At 40.8% G+C, this 25,665-nt stretch overlaps 1 protein-coding gene across 7 annotated transcripts in view; it reads left to right on the top strand.

The window, feature by feature from the left end:
- Nucleotides 1-25,665, top strand: part of SIPA1L1 (signal induced proliferation associated 1 like 1) — a 367,173-nt gene that overhangs the window by 247,051 nt on the left and 94,457 nt on the right. For all 7 annotated transcript variants that reach the window (XM_047079409.1, XM_047079413.1, XM_047079407.1 and 4 more), the window contains 2 exons: nt 9,763-9,893; nt 15,124-15,312. In XM_047079409.1, coding sequence (XP_046935365.1) covers nt 9,763-9,893; nt 15,124-15,312 — 320 coding nt within the window. The remainder of the gene's footprint in view (nt 1-9,762; nt 9,894-15,123; nt 15,313-25,665) is intronic.

The raw sequence follows: 25,665 nt of genomic DNA, 5'->3' as shown, positions 1-25,665 counted from the left end.
TCAAAGTGTATCCCAAAGATACTTGTAATGTACTGTCTGGCAGGTGCCATCTTAATGGAGTGAATCCAAGTCCATTATCATGAACCCCATGAAGTGGTGGTGCGCTGAGGTTACATCACTTCTGTGGTTCTCTTGCCCAAAGTACATAACTTCAGTCCAATCACGTGATACCACCAGACAAACCCAGTTGATTGGTAAGTACTTTTCAAAGGTGTCAAGGTCATGAAAGACTGGTAAACACTGAGGAACTGTGACAGACTACAGGGGACTGTGGAGAAATAACTAAGTACAATATGGGATCCTGAATGGGATTTCGGGACAGAACAAAAAAAGGGCATAGTGGAAAAACTGGTGAAATTTGAATAAAATCTTTAGTTAATGGGATTGTACCAATGTTAATTTCCTGGTTCTGGTAATGATAATTGTACCGTATGTAGAATTGGAGGAGGCTGGGTCATGGATATATGGAAACTCCCTGTACTGTTTTTGCAACTTCTCTAAGTATAAAGTAACGAAGATGAAAGTAAAAAACCAAAAACCTCAGGTGAAGTCAGTTACTGGAAGCTACCATAGGAACCATCCGCATGAAATCTAATGCTTACCCAACTTGCTGTGTCGAAGTGCAGCAAAACCACCACCATGCTTACAGATTTCCATATTCCAAAGAACTTCTATACTCTGCTGTCTCAAGGAAGGAAGGGATCTTTAGCTCTGTTATTTCAGGACAACTTGGTAACACAAAATAAAAGCCTCTGTCGCCTGTTTTCCAATGCGTACCTCATTATAACTGTAGACACCCAGTGAGCCCTTCATCGTGAGCTCCAAAATCAGGTGCTCCAGAAATACTTGCTCTGTTTTATCAGTTCCTTTCTTCAGCTTTCTGATGGAGCCGCTCCTCTGTACATAGTGGCCATTCATCTGAACTTTAGGGCAGAGAGAGATCTCTAAGTGCATTGGAGTCAACTTAGAAGCATTTGATGGTAGAGAAGCATCAGCAGAAGCCACATCTGTTACCTGGTAGACAGCATGTGTGTGGGCTGTGCCGTTTTTTTGAGACACACTGCGTTGTCTCTGACCTGCTGAGCAGTGGTGACTTCTCCCTTGACTGCATTTGTTGCTGTCTCTGAGGGACGTTATTCCAGATCCTTCAAAAGCATTTTTATGTAGGAAGATGCCTTGCAACAATATCCCTGGTAAGGAGGGACAAAGGATGTTTTAAATATAAAAAAGTGTAGTTATACACAGGTGTTTCATTGTTAATTTCTCTCATTTGAATGCTATATTTTTTTCTGAGTTGGCATTTGAATTAGTGTTAACATGAAAAGTAAAGAATTACACTAGTATGCACCCTTTAACTTTAAAGTTTTTTTTAACACCCATTGGCCATTTGCAAACCAAATACATATTTTTATACTTTAAAAAAATCTTCCCATCATAAAAGTTATATATATATTCGTCATAAAATTAGTAACTATAGAAAATTAGAAAATTAATCTTACAGGATTGCTAGTGATTTTGTCTCATCTTTTTAATACATTCCTATTCATGTTTTCAGTAAGGTAGAATCATTAAATACAGTTTATATATTTCTTCATCGTTCTGTATTTGGCTGTGCCATCATTTATTTAAAGTTTTCCACCTATTGCAAATTTCAGTTTTCCAGTTTTTTAATTTTTTTTTTTTTTTTTTATTGAGAGAGAGAGAGGGCATGAGTGAGGGAGAAGGTCAGAAGGAGAAAGAGAAAGAGAGAATCTAAAGCAGCCTCCACACCCAGCACAAAGCCCCACATGGGGCTCCAGCTCACAAACCATGAGATCATGACCTGAGCCCAAATCAAGAGTCACTTAACCGAGCAGCCCAGGTGCCCCTAGTTTTTCATTATACATATTGTTGACATCAGATGTTCCTAAGTGTCTCTCCCGCCCACCCCCACCCCCCACCATTGACCTATTTGGCAGTTTGGCAAAACCTATGGATTCTTGGAATAATGTTTGTTTTACTCAAATTAGAATAATGTTTTTAGGGGCAGCTCAGCGGGTTAAATGTGTGACTTTGGTTCAGGTCATGATCTCATGGCTCGTGAGTTTGAGTCCTGTGTCCGGCCTTGTGCTGACAGCTCAGAGCCTGGAGCCTGCTTGGGATTCTGTTTCTCCCTCGCTCTCTGCCCCTCCCCCACTCACACTCTCTCTCTCTCTCTCTCTCTCTCTCTCTCTCTCTCTCTCTCTATTTTTCTCTCTCAAATATAAATAAACATTAAAAAAATTTTTTAAAGAATGTTTTTAAATACATAAGATAAAAATACAAAGTTTAAATACAAAATGTTTATTTAAAATTTAAATGTTAAAAATGGTAAAATACAATAGTGTTTAAAATTTTGTAACATAGCAATAAATGTGTTTCTTATGCATTATTAAGAAGATCTAGTATTGGGTCTGATAATTTTCAAAGTAGTGATGAGCATAACTGATATTTTGATATGCCTGCAACAACTATAATGTGATATGAAAATATCAGGGTTTTTTTTGATGTCAAAGTCACATGTACAGCTAATATTACTGTAGTATGTTGCCTGCATTTATAATGGACAGAAATGCTACATTTCATTTAACAGCTGGTGAAATAAAAATTTTTTTTTTCATTTAAGTTCATGGGCCCCCTGATTTCTATCTATAGATAAGATTAGAAACCTCTGGCCAAATGTAAATGATCTTGTTATGTAACTTCCCCCACATACCCAGTTATTTCCATAAGGTAGACATCTATAAATCAAATGCTGTGGCCTTTGTGGGGACCTTGGTTTTTATTGCCGAATTGCTCTTAAGAAAGCTGAGCTCAGAGGGGCACCTGGGTGGCTCAGTCGGTTAAGCGTACGACTTCAGCTCAGACATGATCTCACAGTTCATGAGTTCAAGCCCTGCGTCGGACTCTGTGCTGACAGCTCAGAGCCTGGAGCCTGCTTCGGATTCTGTGTCTCCCTCTCTCTCTCTGCCTCTCCCCCACTCATACTCTGCCTCTCTCTCTCTCTCTCTCTCTCTCTCTCTCTCAAAAATAAATAGAACATTTTAAAAAATTTTAAAAGAGGGGCGCCTGGGTGGCTCAGTCGGTTGAGCGTCCGACTTCAGCTCAGGTCACGATCTCGCGGTCTGTGAGTTCGAGCCCCATGTCAGGCTCTGGGCTGATGGCTCAGAGCCTGGAGCCTGCTTCCGATTCTGTGTCTCCCTCTCTCTCTGCCCCTCCCCCGTTCATGCTCTGTCTCTCTCTGTCTCAAAAATAAATAAAACGTTAAAAATTTTTAAAAGAAAGCTTAGATCAGAAAGGTCTGACTAGTATGTTTAAGCTTGTATAGTTGAACATTTTCTTGCCTACTTGGAATATTTATAGCATATATTTTTTAATATTTATTACAAGCCCAAAACATTTTAATTTCATCACTAATGAGATTGAATTTTCAAAAATATAATTACTGGCTGTTTTTCAGAGATAGTGACCAATAACCCCCCCCCCATTTTGATTGTTACTCTTCATTTTCCTCTTGTTTCAAATAGAGTTTTCTTTGAGCTTTTTTCCCCTTTAATCATTTTGCTGCAGTTTATTAATGTCAACATAACTTTGTATTAAAGTCTACCTTTTATTGGCAAGTTAGGGGGCTAGTATGGGCTGCTTAGTGTCACATGCTCTTTTGAGCACATTTGTGCTTAATTTTGGCAAGTTTGTCAAGTAGACCACCCTACTTTTTAAGAGCTACCTGTGAAAAAAAGAATTGGAACTTCAGAGCACTGTGTACTTTGTAAATGTGCACAATTACTCTTATGCAACAATAATTATAAGCTTAGTGGAGTGCTTTAGGACAGAATTCTGGCATGTGGCCAGTCCTGTGTAAATGTCCACATCCATTACTATGACCTGCTTTTGATTATGATGCAAAGTCCTGGGCTGTTTAGTTCTCATGGAACCTCCGCCCTTTATAATTAGGATGAGCCCTTTGGGGACCAGAGACTGAGAATCTCTGAGTGGTGCGCTTCTCGGAAAGAGCCATTCTTCAAAAAGTTGGCCTCTTGTTACCGCTACTTTGCCAAGCCTATGTCTCTCATTCTAAAAGCAGAATATGCTGCTGTTGTTTTTCTTCTTTTTTTAAAATTCTCCTAACTTTAGATCTGTCTTTTCTAACCTCGTTATTAATCTTATTAAGATGGATAAGTTGCACGAAAACAAAACATCTGAACAACTTAAACCCAAGAGGCAGAGATGAGCCGCTCTGCAGAAGCATGTGGTCCAGTGAGCAGGCTTCCTAGTTGCACCCAGATTCTCCACTAGAAGTGTCAAGGGTCAGAGTTCAGGTCGACTGCACTAACAGTGGCACAGTTGCAGCCCACCCAGTAGACTGTTTCAGCAAACAGTGGCTTAAAATACTGAACATGGAGAAATAGTTTCAGTTGTCACTGGTTCCATTCTCTGACCTGCTGACATGTAGGGAGGCCCAGGTCTGTCAGCTCAGCACAACTATCTTGAGTGCCTCCTGCTGCAGGGACTTAAGGTGCCTTTTCTAGAGAAAATGGGAGGGTTTTCGCTTTTCCTTCTGCATAGACAATTAGGGTGACTAAGGTTAGAATATGAACATTTTTGTGACTTCAGCGTATATTGCTAAGATGCTTTCTAAAATGGCTGGAATCAATTCACAGGGCCACCAGCAGAGTATGAACGTGACAGCTCAGCTCGGCCAAGCACCAGTTTTCACTTCAGAGATGTTGTTGCTAGTTTGTTAGGTGGGAGATAGCAGCGAAGTTTCGTTTGCTTCCCATGTCTTCGATTCGCGTTTATCACATCTAATTTCCCTATTTAAATTTCTAAGTTGACAACTTTAAGGAAATATTTTAAGTTTACAAATTATTTCTAGAAAACAAAAATGTATTTTTGTTCATATTTCTACACAGTGCAGATTATGCTGATCTCCCTAGGGAAATGCACAACTGAAATTGTAATACAAAGTCTGCAAGTATGAAAACCACAGGAACAGTCCAGAAAGTGCTGGTTGAAACCCTGTAACTCTTCTGATTGTATTTTCCTTTCCTCCTTTACAGTTAAAATACCGGGGGGCTCCCCCCCCCCCCCGCCCCGTATACACTTGTTTTACACGCAGCTCATGACCAGGTGATGTGACTATACTTGATCTAATTACTGGAGCTTTGAATTGTTTCCTATTTCCCCTTTCTAAGATTGTGATTTTTTTATTTATTATTGTGAATGTAGCAACCAGAAATACAGTTATTTATGCGGAATAGTCTAGTGATAGCAGAACTACTGATTGGCACTTTCTGTATCATCCTTGTTAAAACTCAGGAACCAGAACTAAGAACTTCAGACTAAATATTCGTTTAGGTGTTAAATATGGAAAATGAAGGCGGGGGAAGTCAACCATCTATGAGTAAAATGTTAATATCTCTCCCTTTAAACACAGTGAAGCCTTGCTTATGGCACATCAAGGAATAAAGCTTTTGTTTTTATATAAACCCTGTTTATTTTTTAAAAATCTGATTTTATATATTTTCAGAGATTGCTGATTAAGATGCTTTTAAGTAATCTAAATCTTTTCTGTTCTGGGAATATGAAACCAATCCAAAACCCAGGTGTTTTTAGTTTTTTGGGGGGGTTTTTTTTTTGCACACAATGCAGAAATTGCTCCTCTGGCCACTTAAGCAATTTGAGCTCAATAAAACTTTCTTTATGTATGATCTGGCTAGTTCATCCCTTAAGGCATCAAATTGTATTGGACTTTTTTTTTTTTTTTAATTTTTTTTTTCAATGTTTTTATTTATTTTTGGGACAGAGAGAGACAGAGCATGAACGGGGGAGGGGCAGAGAGAGAGGGAGACACAGAATCGGAAACAGGCTCCAGGCTCTGAGCCATCAGCCCAGAGCCCGACACGGGCTCGAACTCACGGACCGCGAGATCGTGACCTGGCTGAAGTCGGACGCTTAACCGACTGCGCCACCCAGGCGCCCCTGTATTGGACTTTTTAAAATTCATAATATAGTATCAGGAACTTTGGGGAAGATAATGTTAATATCAAATGGCTAAAAAAATGAGCTTTGGAATCAGTATAAGATCATATATTTGAATTCTGGCACTGCTTGCTGTTTGCTAGTTGTGGCTGGACAGTGACTTATTCTCTCCAAATCCTAGCTGCCACATCTGTAGAAAAGAAGGAAATATCTGTATTTTCATGGTGGACACGAATATTAGGTAGAATGCTTGGCAGAGCGCCTCAGTGCACGACATGATATTGTAACAGAATGTGTGCGGTATTGGGTTTGGCACTCCAGTACGCTGGCACCAAAATGTCACTGCCTTGGGTGGTATAATGCCTGTATGTCAACTCATCTGTCAGTAGGTTTATCTACCCTACTTGATTGTCCAGTTCCTCTCCCCTTCCCCTCTCCTCCCTCAGACTTCATCGTCCTGAGTTCTTCCATCCTCACAAAACACAAAGCTGATTTGTGGATCTGGCTGGAAGAGCCCTGTGGAACTGATGAGTAAGTCTGCCAGCTAAGGGTGTAGGTAGAGGGCTGCTAGGAGAAACTAATGGCACAGCCAGGGGCAGGTACCGAAGGTGCTACCCAAAGCCTGAGGTGCTAAGACGAAGGTACTGAGCTTGAAGGATAGGCAGAGCCAAGACTGGCCAGAAGGACCAGATAGGATGCCTCTAAAAAGGCTGGTATTTTGGTTTATTAGTGTTTTTTATTTATTTTTGAGACAAAGAGAGACAGAGCATGAGCAGGGAAGGGGGAGAGAGAGAGGGAGACACAGAATCGGAAGCAGGCTCCAGGCTCTGAGCCATCAGCACAGAGCCAGATGCGGGGCTTGAACTCACAGGCCGTGAGATCATGACCTGAGCTGGAGTCGGATGCTCAACCAACTGAGCCACCCAGGCGCCCTTGGTATTTTGGTTTAAAGAAAAAAAATCAGAGTCATTTGTCTTAAGATCAAAGTTTAAGGACTCAGAAATTCAATTTAAGGTGACATACTCAACCAAAGTCCACTGCCAGAGAGTACACAGTACATTTGGATTTTGAACTGAATAAAGGTATGTTCGTGTAGAAAGGATGTTTTTCTATATCTCTGTAATCCCTGGGAGCAGAGGAAACAGACAGTGTGCACAAAAAACAAGGCTCTTATTCTGAGAGTAAGTCTTACTCAAGTGGAAACACATTTTGGACAAGCAGAATCTGACCATGATAGCAGTGAACTTAACTCAGGGAACTAGACCAGAATTCCCATCTATCCCATGAAACTGAAATAGAGGAACAAATGGAAACGCTTGCTTGGAGCTCTTTTTCAAGGAAAAAGGCAAAAAGGTTTCTGCATCGACACACACAAAAGTTTACAAAGTCTGCCTAGAGTTATCAAACCAGAGATGGGTTTGTTTGAAGATAGAGTCTGAATGAAATATTAGAAATGACTTATACTTATCTCCGGAACATTTCCCAACTCATAAATGTACTTATTTAACAGCTGTGAAAAATTGCAGAAAAATATCAGAATTTAATGATGACACACAAAACTTTACATGACCTTTAATTTCTTTTCTGCTTTTTAAACATTGAGTTTTATGCAGGGTTTAGTTTCTTTTTTATATTTTTTAAATGTCTATTTATTTTGAGAGAGAGAGAGAGTGAGCAAGGGAGGGGCAGAGAAGAGAGAGGGAGAGAGAGAATCCCAGCGCAGAGCCTGATGCGGGGCTTGAACTCATGAACCATGAGCTGAAACCAAGAGTTGGACGCTTAACCAACTGAGCCACTCAGGCGCCCCCTCTGAAGCTTTTTCAGTGTGTTGAGCTCTTTGCTCCTTCAGTAGACGGCCCCAGACTGCTGTCTTGTTTTCCTTTAAGTTCTTGTCTGCTCTTTCATGCGGTTTCTGTCTCCTGCCTTTCCGTTTTCTTCTTTGTTGTCAGTTGTTGTATCACATTGCCGTCCGTATGCAAGTCTGTAACAGCCCTACACTCTGGACTTTGTCAACCTCTGGAATGATCACACCTCTGAGACAAAGCAGTGAGCTTGAAGACCAGACAACCAAGCTTATTAAAATTGTATGCGACGTAGGAGTAAACAGCCCCTGAGTGTGATTCACACGTGCAGAGCTTTGAGGGTATACAGAAATGTTTGTAGTGAATTTTGTGACCTCCATTGGGTTGCGTTTTGGTTATCCGTGTGTGAGCGGTTCATTGCCCGTATTCCCATTGTATTTTCTTATTTTGAATTTCCAGGGAGTATGATGACGTTCTTGGAGAGCCCTCACTCACTATATGATTGTATCTTTTACGACCACTCTTCAGTACTTGCAGAGTACCTTCATATACATTACCCAAATTTTAAAACTATATGATTAGATATATTATGCTATTATTTCTTCTTATTCTCATGGCTTTTCAAATACTTTTATATTTTGCATGGGAATGACACATATTTTCAAATGCATGCATTTTGTATGAGGAAAATTGACCGTGTCATGTCTGAGTCATTTAATGCCTGTGTCACATGTAAATGAAATAGGACCATGTAAAGTGCTGTGAAGAATAAGTTATCCACTTTAGTTTTTCATATATTTCTGTGTTTTGTGGACTTCCCCATCTGTGAACCATCTCACGTATTGACAAGTTTTATTTTTTTTAAAGAAGTATATACTTAGTGTACAGTGAATATCATTTAAAGAAGTTTTTTTCTGTAATTTAATTTTGATCCTGATTTTCCATCTGGTCAAGAGGAAGGTACATTCAACACCAGTCCTTTGGAGTCTTGAGCAGTGCAGCCCATTTGGGGAAGGGCCCTGAATCATCATGTCAGTCACCTGGCCACACTGCCTCTCTCGGAGGGACCTGTTATCCCAGCCCTCACGTGCCCTCCAGGTTCATGGCTCTGTAGGTCGCCTTTAGTGCCCACTGCATGGGAACCACTGGTAAGGTGCAAGAGCCCCATGCTAGACTTCTACCTCCTGGGCGTACTTAGAAGTTCTGTCCTTGTAGACCCTACTCTTGCTGGGAGCAGAGTGCGACTCCGTGACTCAGAGACCTTTCTCCTCTCTTCAGTTCTGGGAAGTCTTTGTTAATCTGGGGGAAATTCCTCAATCCTCAAACTCTGTTCTCAACAGATTTAGGGTTTTGTTGTTGCTATTGTTTTAACAAAACTAAGGAGCATTGGCACAAACCTTCCCTTAGGTGAGGAAGCCCACATAATGCAGCCCATTTAAATGGTAGAGTATGGGGCGCCTGGGTGGCTCAGTCGGTTGAGCGTCCAACTTCCACTCAGGTCATGATCTCACACTCAAGGGGTTCGAGCCCCGCGTCAGGCTCTGTGCTGACAGCTCGGATCCTGGATCCTTGCTTCAGATTCTGTGTCTCCCTCTCTTACTCCCCCCGCCCCCCCCCCCCGCCTCATACTCTGTCTCTCTCTCTCAAAATAAATAAATATAATAATAAAAATTTTTTAAACAGTAGAATATAGGGACAGAACGCGAATCTCTTTTAAAAACTATAGTTAAATAGTAAGTTGCAGAGGTAGTGAAAAAACAACTCGATAGGCCACCTCTATTCAGTGTTATTTTCACTGAGACCAAACTTATGTATCTAAGTCTCTGTTTCTGTAACTCATTGAAGAATATTTGTTAAATGCATTGACATTTTATTGAGTGATCTTACTATCAAACAGAATATAACATTTTTAAAGTGTTATGTAAATGTTCTAATTTTGTTTTGTCTTATTTTACCTAAGAACACTGGAACTATTTTGGGGCCGATGAGAATCTTGGACCAGTGGCTGTGAGCATTCGGAGGGAAAAGCCAGAAGAGACGAAGGAAAATGGATCTCCCTACAACTACCGAATAATTTTTAGAACCAGTGAGGTAAGTTGCAAACCAGAAAGATTGAGACTTGATTGGAGTGAGGAAAAAATGGAGTGGTCGCAGTAGCAAAGCAATTAAATTTAATAGCAGATAGTTACAAATGCCTTTGAATAAACAAAGGCCCCTTTCATTCGTTCTGGTGGTGATGGGGGTGGACATAACGGTTAGATTTGGATCCTTCCTTTCCATGGAGCTCTGGATAGATGCAATAAATGAATGGGAGTTTTGATGCAGAGAAAGATACCTCAGTTAAGTGTGGCCCTAGGAAATTGGAGCCCTCAGAATTCCAAAGTGGATATTGCATATCCGGCTCAGGGGGCCGGAAAGCCCTGAGCCAGCTTGAGCCAGGGGCCTTACAGATGAGAGAGGGTCACCCAAAGAGTAAACTCACTCTTACAAAGTGTTGCTTAGGCCAGTTCTTGACCCAAGAAGAGGGAAAGGCTCTTTTCTTCTTCCATTTTGCCGTCTCTTGGGCCTGTTACCTAGGCCTTTTGGAGACAGAATGCAGACCAGTCAAACCCAGGGCTATCTAACTGCACGTTGAGACAGGCTCTTGGAGCTCCTTAGGAATCTAGGCACACATAATATGTGAGTTTTTATTTTAAAATGAAATTCAGGTCAGAAAAGAAAAGGAAAAATAAAATAGCTAACAGAGCAGGGTTTTTTTTGTTGTTGTTGTTTTAAACTCATGAACAAGTTTGGGACAGTGGTTTGCTTTCTTTGTAAATATATATATAGTTGTGCTAGTTATGAATTTATTATTGCCTCCCTGCACCAAATTCACTTTAGGACTGTTGTGAGGCATTAATGCCTAATACTCCCCTGAGGTATCTAGAAAATAATGGGTTTGAAACTAGTTTAAATAGGACAGTTAACCTCATTTCCCCCATTGAATACAAGGCATGTGTCAGGGGTTGGCTTCACTTAGTAATTGTTCCCCAGCTTGAACTCGGGGGAAATTAAAACTAGGATTTTTAAAGGCACAACTTCCATTTCTCATGTGTGGTACGCGGTGGCCAGAGAGGATTGAAGCGCTCTCTTGCCCTAGTGTACTTTCTCTCCACACCAGACCTAATCGCTAAGCAGGGTGAATGCTTTTGTTGAACGTAGAAAAGCACGGGGAACATGCTGTTCTTGAAGTTGGACGAGGTGGTTGCCCCTCTCTGGCTTCTTGGATCTCTGTGAGCCTGTTACCTTACTTCAGGTGTTTTTGCCTTCCTGTTCTTACCTGTTTCCCTCCCAAGGCCACCCCCGTTTCAGCCCCCACCATGTTCTTCCTTTTCTGTTTTTCATCCATTTAAATGCCTCTTCTCGCCACTGTCCTACCGTCCTTCACGCCAGAGGTCAAAGTTTTCTAAGTGAGGGATTTCTTTCTCCCATCTGGTCACTTCGGTCATTGGTCTCCATGACCATCCCTTCCAGCTTGCCTCGCCACATTCCCTCTATCCCTGCAGCGTTAACTGCTATCCTGAGTTCATGTGATCCCTCTGCCATGATCGGTGGCCCTGTCCTTTCATCTCTCACTCCCTGGGCCCAAAGTGTTCAACCTGCACCTCCCCCTCCTTCCCTAGACTTGCAGCCGCTAGTCCTTCCCTTTTCTGCTAGCCCGTCTGGCGAGCCCTTCGGTCCACTGACTTAGCCTGTGATTGGGACATCCAAGTCAACTGTTACTTGTACTTCAAAACACCATCACCGCTTGCTTTTATGTTCAAATTAATGTTTAGCTGACAACTCTATTATTGAGGGGGTTCAGGCCGGAAACCTTAAAGTCACACTGGACTCCCCTCCCTGCCTCCTGCCCCCACCCTGGCTGTCAGCAAAACTGGTTGACTTTGTTTTCAAGATATGCCCAGATGTCAACCCCTTCTTCCATCCCATCACCTCGGCCTGGGCCAGGCCACCACCATTTTTCACTGAGAACCTTTCTTCCTGCCTCTGCCCTTAATCCCTGCATCCTTTCAGCCCAGGAGGGATCCTTCCGAAGTGCAAACCGGATCTGTCATTCCTCAGTTCAGAATCCTTTAGTGGCTTCCCATCTCGTGAGAAAAAACCAGTCAGTGTCCTTTGCTAATTTAGGAGAGCATCCGTTCCCTTGGTCTTTCCAGCCACACTGGCTTCCTTCCCCTCTGGGCCACCTTGACACCTCTGCCTCGGGCTCGGCTGCTCCCTATTCCTCTGTCCTGCTGTGTTCTTCCCCTGGCATCCTCCTGACTGGAGCTTTCTCATTTCCTTCTGACCTTGACTCCTAAACCACAGGGGCCTTCCCTGGCCACTGGATCTAAAATTTCTGCTCCCACATATCCCATTTCACATCTGATGTGAGGCTTTCTTTTTTCACGAACATTTAATACTACCTCACCCACTGTACTTGTTATTTTGTTTGTTTTCGGTCTCCCCCACTAGAATTTAAGCCCCGTGGGGATGGGGACTGTTGTCTGAGTTGTTCACGATGACATGGCTGATGCCTAGAATTGTACAGCCGTGCTCTCCCTTCCCCTCTGTCTCCTTCCTTCATTCTCTTTCCTTCCTCTCTCTCATGTGTATTTAATGGAGTGCCCCTAGCTTTCGTGGAACTTTTTCCTTTCCGGTGAAAGTAATCCTTAAATGTGGTTTAATGGTACTATCTTAATGAGGCTTTTCATACAAAGAAACTAACAGAAGTCCTCTGATAGAACCCTCTCTCGAGGTCTGTCCCCACCTGACAGGCATGTTGGTCCTTCCTCTTTCATTTCAATAGAAATCATCAGCGCACAACACAAACAGAAAAACATCAACGTGTTTGTAAAGCTGACAGTTTCTGGAGAAAACCTTGTGACACGTGAGTGTTTTTAAGCAAGGTACACAGGGACTCCTAAGGCCTCTCGCCTTGTTTCTGGAAATCATTAACAGAAATATCAGTAATGCTAGTGATCCAGTTATAAAAAATGAGTCATGCTTTTTCTCCTCTGCTTTGGCTTCCTGGAGGTGAGCTGCAGTCTTCCCTGTGCTACAGGATTAGCATTCCCGGGCTTGGTTTCTCAGCTGAAAATACTTGGAGCCTCTGTAGCTTCCGGGCTCCAGGCACGTTACCTCAGGGACAGAGGAGCACGGTACCCGGGTCTTCCGGCGGTTTCCCATAACTCAAAACACAATCAAGCAAACAAATCCGAGAAACCATTTCTGTCAGATTAGGTATTAAGTCATAGGAAAATGATGTGTTTTTACACAAGTGTTACTTGAAACCAAATTATTTATAAATGAAAGAAGAGATACTGATCACGTGAATAGGACCTTGTTCTTGGATTGAGAGCAAGATGTTGGTCAAGTTTGCTTTTCCTGCCCTCCTCCCTCTTCTGCATCATCTGGCAGATGTTAGAGGTTTTGCTTCCCTGGTGGTTTTTCCTTTGGCCTCCATTTTGCTGCTAGACGCGTATCATGCCCTCTTTGCCTGATTCCCGGACGCTTGCAGCTTCCTGCTCACCGTATGGTCTGCCTGCGGCTTCTTCCTCTGGCTTCTTCCTCTTGCGGTTCCTCTTGAGGGACGCATCACCCTCCGCACTCACATAGGGTCTGAGGTTGCCCCTGGGAGCCTGATGGGTGCACACGCCCGCTCTGGGCTCTCCCCACCCTGCCTTTGCGCTGTCGTCAGCTCTGTCTGCGCCATAGCCGTGGCTCCTTCACGCCCACGCCCCGTGCTCTCTCATCTCCGTGCCTTTGCTCTCTGACATTTTCCAGAATCCTCCCCAGGTTTCATGGTGCCTTTTCAGTGCCACCTCTTCCGCGAGGGCCTTTTCTTGTGCTCTGAGCCATGATGCTCCCTTTTCTGCCTTTGGACTCTCTTGTGCCCCGAACTTGTTACCCTTTCCCAGTAAATACAGCCTTCCGAATTCGCGGTTGTGTGTCTCTTCCCTCGCACGCACGTGCCACACCTGCCTGTCGACACGCCCTCCTCTGTTAGCTCCTGTCACTCCCATGTAACCTACAGGCTTCATGGAAAGGGGTTCAGTGCAGTGGGGCTTTTTTCGTAGGTCACATACAGTGTTTACGTTATGTTAACAACGTAGCCACGCAACACCTTTTGGGAATTGCGACCGCTTTGGGCTTCTTGTTTACTCCAACAAATCGTCGTTACACGGGGAAATTTCTTTGCTTCTGTTTATTTCATAATAATGGAAAGTGTTTCTAGAAATAAGGGGAAATCTAAAGTAATTTGCAGTGCTGTAGACTCTGCTGCTGTACTAACCACAGTCGTTGTCTTTTTGTAGCATTTGGGGATATAAGTAGTTTATGCTTGTCCATGATATGTTATGAAATTTAAAACTTGACCCTTATCTTTTGTAAATCAGAAAGTTATAACATGTAAATCCTGAGCATTCTTCAGATGTTTCTCTGGGATATCTTCTTAATTTCCTGGTTAGTGACATTTTATAAGCCATATAAAGGTCTAGATCTTACTGAGTTCTTGAAGGAAATACTTTATTTGGCTTTAAAGTAGATATCCTTGGAAGGCTTGACTCTGAGTTCCCTTGGGCTTGTCTGGGTCTTCTTGAAAGTGTTGGCCTTGGGGCACCTGGGTGGCTCAGTCGGTTGAACGTCTAACTCTTGATTTCGGCTCAGGTCATGATCCCAGGGTCATGAGATCTAGTCTGGCATGGGGCTCCATGATGAGCATAGAGCCTGCTTAAGATATTCATTCTCTCTCTCTCTCTCTCTCTCTCTCTCTCTCTCTCTCTCTCTCTGTCTTTCTCTCTCTGTCTCCCCCCTCCCTCTCTTCCCTTCTCCCTTTCTCCCCTTCTCTTCCTCTGCCCCTCTCCCCTGCTCATGCACATTCTTTCTCTTTCTATAAAAGAAAAAAATAGGGGCACCTGCGTGGCTTAGTTGGTTCAGTGTCAGACTTCGGCTCAGGTCATGATCTCACAGTTTGTGGGTTCAAGACTATGTTGGGCTCTGTGCTGACAGCTCAGAGCCTGGAGCCTGCTTCTGATTCTGTGTCTCCCTCTCTCTCTGCTCCTCCCACACTCATGCTGTCTCTTTCTCTCTATCTCAAAAATAAATAAACATTAAAAAAAAAATTTAAAAAAAAAGAAAACAAAGTGTTGGCCTTGTTTTTCATATACAAAGTATCTAAGCCTTTGAGAAGTCATTCCCGGCTCCTCGGGGGCATCTGAGTCCAGGCCTTCAGAGCATGTGATGTGTTTACTCCTCTCCCACACCGAGAGAGACCTCACTGGAGCACATGTCTGTTTTTCAGCTCATGACCCTGAGAGGTTCAGTCCTGGAGGATGCCATTCCCTCAACGGCGAAGCACTCAACAGCCAGAGGGCTGCCCCTGAAGGAAGTGCTGGAGCACGTGATTCCTGAGCTCAACGTCCAGTGCCTGAGGTTGGCCTTCAACACTCCCAAAGTCACAGAGCAACTCATGAAACTGGACGAACAAGGGGTAAGTTTGGCTTCTGGGGGAAGACGTTCTTGTCGCTCAGTTTTCCCGCTAGGTGTCCAGAATACGGAACTTAAGGTTTCTTTTTTGACCCGTTAAACGGATGGCATTTATTGCAGAGCATGGTCGGTCTCTTTGCAATTACGCATTTTCTGTTTTCCTAACTCTCTGAACTCTGAACATTCCTTATCTGATGAAATTTTCTGTGTCAGAATCGATAAATAGGGTTCTTAAACTGTGTTCAACTCTTTTGGTATAAAATCTTCCATAAATGCAGTGAATTTTTCAGGGATTCTAAGAATAAGTAGTAGCAATAAGAGTAATATATTCACCAGGCTCTGTTTTCAGTGCCTTCAATATGTTACCCCATTTCATCTCCCAACCCTATGAGACTGGCACCATTAATGGAGACCTTGTCTCCATTTTAGAGATGAGGAATCTGAGGCGTAAGGAGATGGAATAGTAGGCCCAAGTTCACACAGTTAATAAGTTCAGAGCCTGTACTGTTAGCCACTGTCCACAGTACAGCTGTTCTTAAAAGCTTCAGTTTTTAAAGCCTATTTATACCACCAAAGATGTTTTCTAGCCAAGATTTCTAAATACAGAATTTTAAAAATTTGTGTCCCAATTAGTAACAAAATGAAAATGCTCAGGATTTTCTTACTTCTATGCTTCCTGTACTTCCTGTGTGGCCATTTGGTCAAGACGCAGCTGGGCGATAGGACAGTCCATACAGAGGCAGCACAAGGGTAGAGAATGAAAAACTATGATCTCACAAATCCACTAACCAGGGAGCGGGCCCACATTCTGCTTGGAATAATTTGAACATCTGGGCTAGTTTTGTTAGATGTTTTATTTATATACTCTGACTCTTTGAACGTCCTTGAACCGTTTTAGCCATATTACATCCTAGTAATATGAGTGATCATAGCTTTATTATTGCATTAAAAAAAACACCCTCCAAACAAAATCGGTCCCTTTATTGAATGCCATTTTATGAACTAATTTTGATGACATCTCCTTAATTAACCAAAAATTCCAACGTTATTAAAATGAATGGGAATTAAAAAAAATCTGTCTCAAGGTGTGTTCTTTTAATTCAGCCACTAGGGATATATTGGGAACCAATGGTTGGACACAGCTTTTCTCATCATGACTCTCTCTCTTCATTCGTTTCACTTGTGAGAAAGGCCAGCTGATGTCTGTGCCACGCGTGGACCTCCAGCAGGCTGTGCATGTCCACGTTTATAACATGGAAACAAGGGAGCACTTTGAATGTGTCAGAAGACTGCTGGTGCACTAGTGAGCTTAACTATTTGGGGGCTGTTTTCCAGTAAGTGTTCTGAAGATTCGGTCTAACAAAGGAGGAATAGAGAAAAATGAGGGTTAGGCTCCACTGTGTGGATTCAGTCTTTTCAGTGACCATGTTTTTCAAGGAGAATACACTAAAAAAAATTTTTTTTTAATGTTTATTTATTCTTGAGAGAGAGAAAGCATGAGCAGGGGAGGGGCAGAGAGAGGGGGAAACACAGAATCCAAAGCAGGCTGCAGGCTCCGAGCTGTCAGCACAGAGCCTGATGCTGGGCTTGGACTCACGAACTGTGAGATCATGACCTGAGCCGAAGTTGGATGCTTAACCGACTGAGCCATCCAGGTGCCCCAAGGAGAGTCACATTTAGACACTGATAATGTAATCACAAATTGAACATTCTAAATCCTACATTAGAACAAGTTATTTTGTGGGACCGCTAGCCCGTGTTATGCCCTCTCTTAGTGATGAACCATTCCTAATCCCATCAACTCAGAAAAAATAAGACCACTGTACAGTGAGTTCAACTTAAATTGATTTAATTCATAAAACTGTCCATTCTAAAATTAGGGCTTCTTATGCTTAGCGGGTATTAAAATGATCCTTTCCTTCATAAATTATTGATGATGATATATGTTAGTTGTTTTCTGTAATGCCTTTCCTCTGCAAAATTAAAATTTGGCAACCAATGGGCGTCTCCCCAGTTTTATTTTGGAAATTTTACTAGGCAGTAGAACCTAAAACTTTAAAGCCTGATCTTCCATATATGCAATTCTAAATCTGAACTGAGGGGCACCCCCCTTGGCCTCTGTCTTTTCATTTATGTCTCCATAGCATTCAAAGCCAGGATTGTGCTGGTAAAAAGCACATGATATGCATACTTAGGCGTTTAGTCTGGGGAGTTCTTTTTTTGGTAGGAAATCTCATTAATGCCTTGGAATCATTTCGAGAAAATGATTATTTTGGTGCCTTGTACATATACAGATTTCTTTTAAAAAAATGCATGTAAGTGCAGTAGATTACACATTTGAATCATTGCAAAACATTTTGTTTCCATCCTTGTCATCATTTTTAAAAATTTCGTGCTTTGTACATCCTTACATTTAAAAAGATTTGTAGAGTGATACCAAGAAATTAGACTCACTGAAAAGAACTTCTAGATCTCCCTTTAAGTTTTATTTAAATGATTGCTTTAGTAGCTTTTTTCCTTTAAACAGCTTACATAATTATGCTTGGAAAAAGAAAACATTGTTTGCTTGTTTCATTGTGGCATTTTGCCTTTCGGATCTCTGTTGCTTTATTTTCTCATTTTACCACTTTTAAAAGCCGAAATGAATAGAAGGACGAATTAAAATTATGTCTGTAATATGTAAAAGAAAGCACTTCACAAAAATATAAAAATGTGTTCTTCATTTGACTAGACTGATATGTTTGCAGGAACTGAAGAGGCATTTTAATTCCTGAAGTTTTAGAAATGAATGTATGCTTATCCCAGTTATGTATGTGGCTTATCCAAGCTTTTACATTCTCCTCCCTGATACTTTTCTGGGCCTTTCGCTATTCATTGATATCCACGTCCATCATCCTGTACAGGGCAGTGACCTACCAGTGATTTCACACTGTCACGAGTTGGGAACAGTGTGTGACTTAAGAACATCTGCATCAACTCTGGACTTAGTTTATCGGTCATGGTTCTAGATCTTCACTTACTAGATAATTGAGAGCATCACTTATGATAATAACAAATTAGATCAGCATGTGTGTTTACTTATCACACTTCCATAAGCACTTCACCACACTGCCTGATTTACTCGTCCTAGCGCCCTGCACGGAGGTTCTAATTATTGGCCTGGTTTATGGTTGAGAAGATGGAGAATGTCGAAGTTCTCAGTGCTGTTTTCAAAACCCTCAGTAGTCCTGAACGCTGGGTACACACATTTGCATAATGCTACCTTTCGTTTCTAAGATTTGCAAGTTATATTTTTTCAGGTCTTGAATTATTTTGATCCTCAAAACTATGCTGTAAAATATCAGGAATTTCATTATCCAAGCCAGCTTTTTAATAATATAGCCGATAGTTACTTATCAATTTGCCGGATCAGCGCCATTTTTCTTCATCAGTCATTTAAAAAGCACCTTCATTTCACCTACTCTGTGCAAGGGGAATGAAAAGCCACCATGCCGGGCACATGGTGAGCCCTGAGGAACTCTTAGCTGTGGTTGATAACGATAAAATAATAAAACTTGCTAGTAGCCCTTTACATGCGCCATCTCATTGAACATTTGCAAGCATCCCATGAGAGAGCTGCTGTCATAGGTAGTATAATATGTTATGCTTACTGTCATAAGTAAGCACAACTGTTTCAAATCTAATAAATGCTCATTGAGTAATCACTCTTGGCGGATTGTTAAAGACTATGGAGAGTAAATGGGCTAGTAAGACACAATCCTTCCCCATGAAGGAGACAAGGTCATCAATTACTGTAATGAAAGTCAGGTTTAATATAATGAGTGTAATAAAAGAACGGCAAACAAAGAGCACTGGAGGTGCAAGCCAACAGGGCCAAGTCATGATTGGTTAGGCCCATTTCCAAGATGGGCCACGGAAGGGAAGAGGATTTCATCAGGCCAGAGAACAAGCAATGGGGTGGTCTAGATTCAGAACAAAAAGCACAAAACACAGAGGGATGAAAGCACAGTGTGGTTATGGCAGCAAGCAGTCTTGCGGAACAGGAGCGTAAGGCACATGTAAGAGAGTAATAAAAATAGATACTTTTTATTGGGCAGTGACCAAGCTAGGTACCATGTGAAGCAGTTTACATGAATTACTTTAATTAATCCTCAGAATCCTTTGATGTCGGTGCTTTTATTGTTCTTATTTTACAGACAAGGATGCTGAGGCACAAAGATGCTGAAAGACCACACCAGTCACAGTTAGGATCTGGTGGAGGCGGGTTTTAAATCCAAGCATTCAGACTCCACAGCCTCCCTTCTTACCCAATGCACTAAATACCCCATCCTCCTTTTCTCTCCCCTTGAGTGGGAGAGGAAACTGGAAAGATGGCTCTCAGCATTATTGCTGCTGGCTTCAGTGCCCCGTATTAAGTAGAACATGTTAAAGTACTATAGCCAGTTTGCAGTAGAGAAAATTGGTAGTCCTGTTTTCATTAGGAGACGTCAAGTTTCATGTATGTGGTAGTGGTTTTCCTAAATGAGTATCTCCACTGTTTTTCTAGGTAATTATTAAAAGTGCAAAGAAACGAAAATATTTTTGGGGTTTTCTATTCCTTAAAGTCTTACCTTCAAGTTATTGACATTGAAGGGGAAAGGTGATCATCTCTAATTAGGTTTGCAATATTTATCTGAAGAACAAATGTTAAGAAGCAATGTTTATTTGATCACAAATAGCACTGATTCCTTGATTAAGGACACGGATGAAATTTGCTGCTGACTTCGCCTGTTCATTGCCATGTTGCATTATTTTATTGAGGATAAATGAGTTTGACCAGCTGCTTTCTTCTTTGATTCAGGCAGCAAGATTTAAAGAAGGAACCATAAAGAAAACATTTTTCCCAAGACCCATTTTGTATGAATGAGGCTGTGGCAGAACAGTTGCCATTCCTGAAATTTTATCCTAGATTATGATAACAGCTAATGCACAAACTAAAGTTCAGATGGCCACACATTGGTTCTAGACAATTCATGGGTCTGTACGTACATCATCAGGAAGGAAATATACACGACAGTTGTCAGGTCAGTGGAAGAAGGCAGTGTGGCATTATCGGTAGCTTTATCTTGTCTGTTCACAAGTGATGATTACTCTGCACTGGCTCCTCCGTGCTCTTTTGCCTGGCTAAGGCAGGGATGGGTGGCTTGTTGGGAACCTTTCCAGTGGTAGGGTTCTGTGATTAACACGACTGACAGCAGTGGCATTTAGAAGACATGTGGCTGTGGAACAACCGCGGTTTGCGGTGGTGGAGTTCCGCGTGGCAGCGACATGCAGTGAGGACCCTTTGGTTCACAGTCCAGAGAGTGCAGCTGTTTCAGGCTCAACTTTGAATTGTGGATTGTGTCTTAAATTCAGCATTAAATTAAAAATTTGAACTAGTTCCTTTCCCATGGGAATAAACTAGCTAATATCTTCAAATGGTGCAGAAATCCAAGTAATTCTGTTTATTTTGAGGGATCTCATAGTTACCAGTTTTATTAGTTGCTTACATATTCCTGTGTCTCTATACAGCCATCATCAAATATGCATCTAGAGTCTTCTTCCTTAGAATATACAACACGCTCTGGACATTTTCTCTTTTTCACCGAGTAATGTGTTTTGGAGACCTTTCTATGTCAGTATACAGAAAGCTTTCCCATTGTTTCTATGGCTGCATAGTATTCTATTTTGTTTCTGTACCATCGTTTATTTTATCAGGTGCCCTAATGTTGGGCACTTGGATTGATTCCACTCTTTTCCTGTTACAAACAATGCTGTAATGAAGAGCCTTTTTCTGTATAACTGAAATTCATCTTCGTGTCAGATCAATTTAATACCCAATATGAAGCTTTTTATTTTTGTGAGAAGTTTTGCACAACATTAGAGAAGATTATTGCGTGTGTGTATAGAACATGTTATGCCAAAGATAAAAATAGATCAGAATGGCTGTGCACATATATAAATAATTTTGACAGCATCGCAGTCAGATTTTTAAAATAACTTTCCTACCCAGTATCCATTTCATTTTTTAAAAGCAGTTTTATTTTTGTTAGTAATTTCCAATGAGGATACATTTTCTAACATCATATTTTGCTCACAACACTGAATTTTTCCAGTCTCTTTGACATTCTTTTTTTAGGGGACAGTAGAGTGATGAATCTTTAAGAAGTGGTTTAAAAAAGTTGTCATGTTTATAAAGAACAAACCAAAGTAAATGCTGTCTGGGTGAATCATGAGGATTTTTCAAAAAGAACAAGATCTTCATGTCCGGTAATGACACAGTAGTTTGTTGCAGACCAGACCACCCAATGAGAAGAACCAGGAACACTGGACAAAATATTTTTAAAAAGTAAGTTTGTAGTTTCACATCTGGAAATACGGAGTATATCTATTTTTTTCCCCTATTCTTCCTGCTAAGTACAGCTAAATGCCTTGTACATTGTATGAAAAGTAAACATAAAATGAATCTTCAGGGTAGAGAGGAGGCAGACCGGCTAAGGACCGTGGGATTTGAGGAACAACACAGTGGTCGTTTGTGATAAAATGAGAATAGAGGGGAACTGGCTCAATTTAATGAAAAACATCTACCAAAAACCTACAGCTTATATCCTCCTTAATGATGAAAGACTTAGTGTTAACACGGCAAGGATATACAGTGTCACCATCGCTATTCGACATGATACTGGAAGTGCTAGGCAGCACAGTAAGGCAAGAAAAGGAAATAAAAGATGTTAGAGAAAGGAAAAAAAATAAAACTTTCCCTATTTCAGGTGGCTTGATAGTCTATGTACAAAGCCCCGAGGAAGCTACAAAAACTTCCTAGAACTAGAAGGTGTGTTCAGCAGGGTTGCGGGATTCAGCATCAACTCACAACAATCAATTTGGTATCTTTGTCGTTTGTATTAGTTGAAGGGTAGTTGACACACAATGTGACATTAGCTTTGATGCACTATAATGTACGTACTAGTGATTCAGCCAGTCTGTGCCTTATGCTCTGCTCACCACAAGTGTAGCTGCCTACCATCAGTCATCATACAGCGCTGTTACAGCACCATTAACTGCATTCCTTATGCTGTATCTTTCATCCCCATGACTTATTCATTTCACAGCTGGAAGCCTGTACCTCCCACTCCCCTTCATCTGCGTGTCCTTTCCACCCACCCACCCACCCACCCACTCTGGCAACCACCATTTCTCTGTATTTATAGGTCTGTTTCTGCTTTGTTTTAGATTTCACATATAAACAAAATCATATGATTTGTATTTCTCTGACTTACTTCACTTAGCATGATACTCTCTGGGTCCATCTATGTTGTCACAGATGACAAGATCTCATTCCTTTTTATGGCTGAGTAATATCCCATTGTGTGTGTGTGTCTGTGTGTGTGTGTGTATGGGTGTATGTGTATATTTATATATACACATATATACATGTGTATATATATATGTGTGTATGTGTGTATATATACATATATGTGTATATATATGTATGTGTATGTGTATATACACATATATATGTGTGTATATATATATATATATATATATACACACATACACACACACACACACACACACACCCCACATCTTCTTTATCCATTCTTCTATTGATGAGTACTTAGGTTGCTTCTGGGTCTTAGCTGTTGGAAATAATGCTATAATAATCACAGGGGTTAATTTATCTTTTTGAACTAGTGTTTTCATTTTCTTTGGGTAAATACCCAGTAGTGGCATTACTGAATCATATGTTATTTCTGTTTTTCATTTTTTGAGGAACCTCCATACTGTTTCCCACAGGGGCTGCCCCAATTTACATTCCCTCCAACAGTGCACAAGAGTTCCTTTTTCTCCACATCCTCACCAACACTTACTAGTTCTCATGTTTTTTTACTGTAGCCATTCTGACACGTAATAAGGTAATATTTCATTGTGGTTTTGATTTGCATTTCCCTGATAATTAGTGATGTTAAGCATCTTTTCATGTGTCTCTTGGCATCTGTATTTCTTCTTTGGAAAAATGTCTGTTCAGGTTCTCTGCCCATAGTCGTGCCCCAGTTACTTGTTTGGGGTCATTTTTTCTTTGGTGTTGAGTTGAATATGTTCTTTGTGTATTTCAGATATTAATCCCTGATCAGATGTATCATTTGCAAATATATTCAGTAGGTTGCCTTTTCCTTTTGTTGATGGTTTCCTTTGTTGGGCAAAGCCTTTTTGCTTTGGTGTAGTTCTCAGTTTGATTTATTTTAATGAACATGTGGAAGCTAAAATTAAAATACAATACCACTTCTAATCCCATAATAAAAAATGAAATGCTTGGGTATATATCTAACAAAATATGTATAGGACTAGTGTGCTAAAAACTATAAAACACTGATGAAGGAAATTAAAGAAGACCTAACTAAACAGAGAGACATACTATGTTCATGGATTGAAAAATTTAAGATTTTAATGATGTCAATTTTGCCCTAATTAATATACGGTTAACACGATATTGAAATACCTGTAAGATTTTTTTGTAATTGTTTTGAAATTTATATGGAAAGGCAAAAGACCTAAAATATCTAAAACAATTTTGAAAAAGAAGAATGAAATGGGAGAAATCATTGTATTTGATTTCATGACTTATTATGTGACTACATTAATCAAAACTGCATTATATTATTGGGAGGACAGACTCATAGATCAGTGGAACAGGATAGAGAAACTAGAAATAGCACCCATCCCCACATATATCCACGTGATTTTGACAAAGGTGTAACAACAGTTTGATGTAGGAAGGATAGGCTTTCCAAACAAAGGTGCTGGGACAATTAAATATCCATAGAAAAAATAATGATGTTGACCTAAATATTACACATTGTACAGAAATTTATTCAAATTGATCACTGATTGAAATATGAAACTATACAAATTTTGACAGTGATGTAGGAAAAACTTTTTGGGATCTAGGACCTGGTAAAGAGTTCTGAAACATAACACCAAAAACTTGATTCATAGAAGATAACTGAGAAAATGTATTCATCAAAATTAACAATATCATGTAGTGTTTTTTTCCTTAGACATTCGTTGTTTTATGCGTGGTTTGGGGCCTAAGTTCAGCATAAAGTTTCAGATAAAAGTTAGGTGACAAATTAGCCTTGATTTCATGAGTGCTGCAGAAATCAAAAACAGAGTTCAGGGATCACTGAATCTGTAAAACAGTCATTGAAAATCTGGAATGGAAAAACAAAGGCAAAAGTTAAAATTTAAATAGATGTGTTTAAGAGCATATTAGAGCAGAAGAGAAAAAATCATTTCTCTTTTTCTTTTCCTTTTTCTCCTCTTCTCTTCTCTTCTCTTCTCTTCTCTTCTCTTCTCTTCTCTTCTCTTCTCTTCTCTTCATGACAACATTTACTGTAAGTGTTCTCTTTAATCTTCATCCCCTAGTTCCCCCTCTACCCCCTCCCAACTCTCCTCTGTTGACTATCAGTTTGTTCTCTGTAGTTAAGAGCTTGGGGGCGCCTGGGTGGCTCAGTCGATTAAGTGTCTGACTTCGGCTCAGTCATGGTTTCACGGTTCATGAGTTCGAGCCCCACGTCGGACTGTGCTAACAGCTCAGAGCCTGGAGCCTGCTTCAGATTCTGTGTCTCCATCTCTCTTTCTTCCCCTTTCCCACTTGTACTCTGTCTCTCTCAAAAATAAATAAACATTAAAAAAAAATGTATAGTTAAGAATCTGTTTCCTGGTTTCTCTTTTTCCCTTTGTTCATTTGTTTTGTTTCTTAAATTCCACATATGGATGAGGTCATGTGGTATTTGTCTTTCTCTGACTGACTTGTTGCATTTAGCATTATATTCTCTAGATCCATCCATGTTGTTGTAAATGGCAAGATTTCATTCTTTTTCTATGGCTATATAATACTTTGTGAATGTGTGTGCGTGTATACGCGCACGCACATGTGTTTATACACATACATACATACACACATATACGCACACCCCATATCTTTGTCCATTCATCAGTGGATGGGCATTCAGACTGCTTCCATAGTTTGGCTATGTAAATAATGTTGCAATAAACCTAGGGGTGCAGTTACCAGAATAATTTTAACTGAAGAATGGAGACAAAAAATATGAGAAATACAGAAAAGTACCTAAAACACATTGGGCCAGAGTGAAATACATATATATAATGGAATCCCAGGAGGAAACCAAGTAAAGCATTATTTAGAGGACAGAATCAATATTTGGAGAAATACTGGTAGAAGATTTGCAGAACCGATGAAAGACAATGAATTAAGATGGATTTATGGAGCTCTTCCTGCCCTAAGCAAGATGAATACAAAGAAAATTCGGCATATGTC

This window comes from Lynx rufus, unplaced genomic scaffold (assembly GCF_022079265.1).
Source record: "Lynx rufus isolate CCGP_SWC_20201006 ecotype Redwood Valley unplaced genomic scaffold, mLynRuf1.p SCAF_17, whole genome shotgun sequence".
Lineage (NCBI taxonomy): Eukaryota > Metazoa > Chordata > Mammalia > Carnivora > Felidae > Lynx > Lynx rufus.
This window is presented reverse-complemented; position numbering and strand designations above follow the sequence as displayed.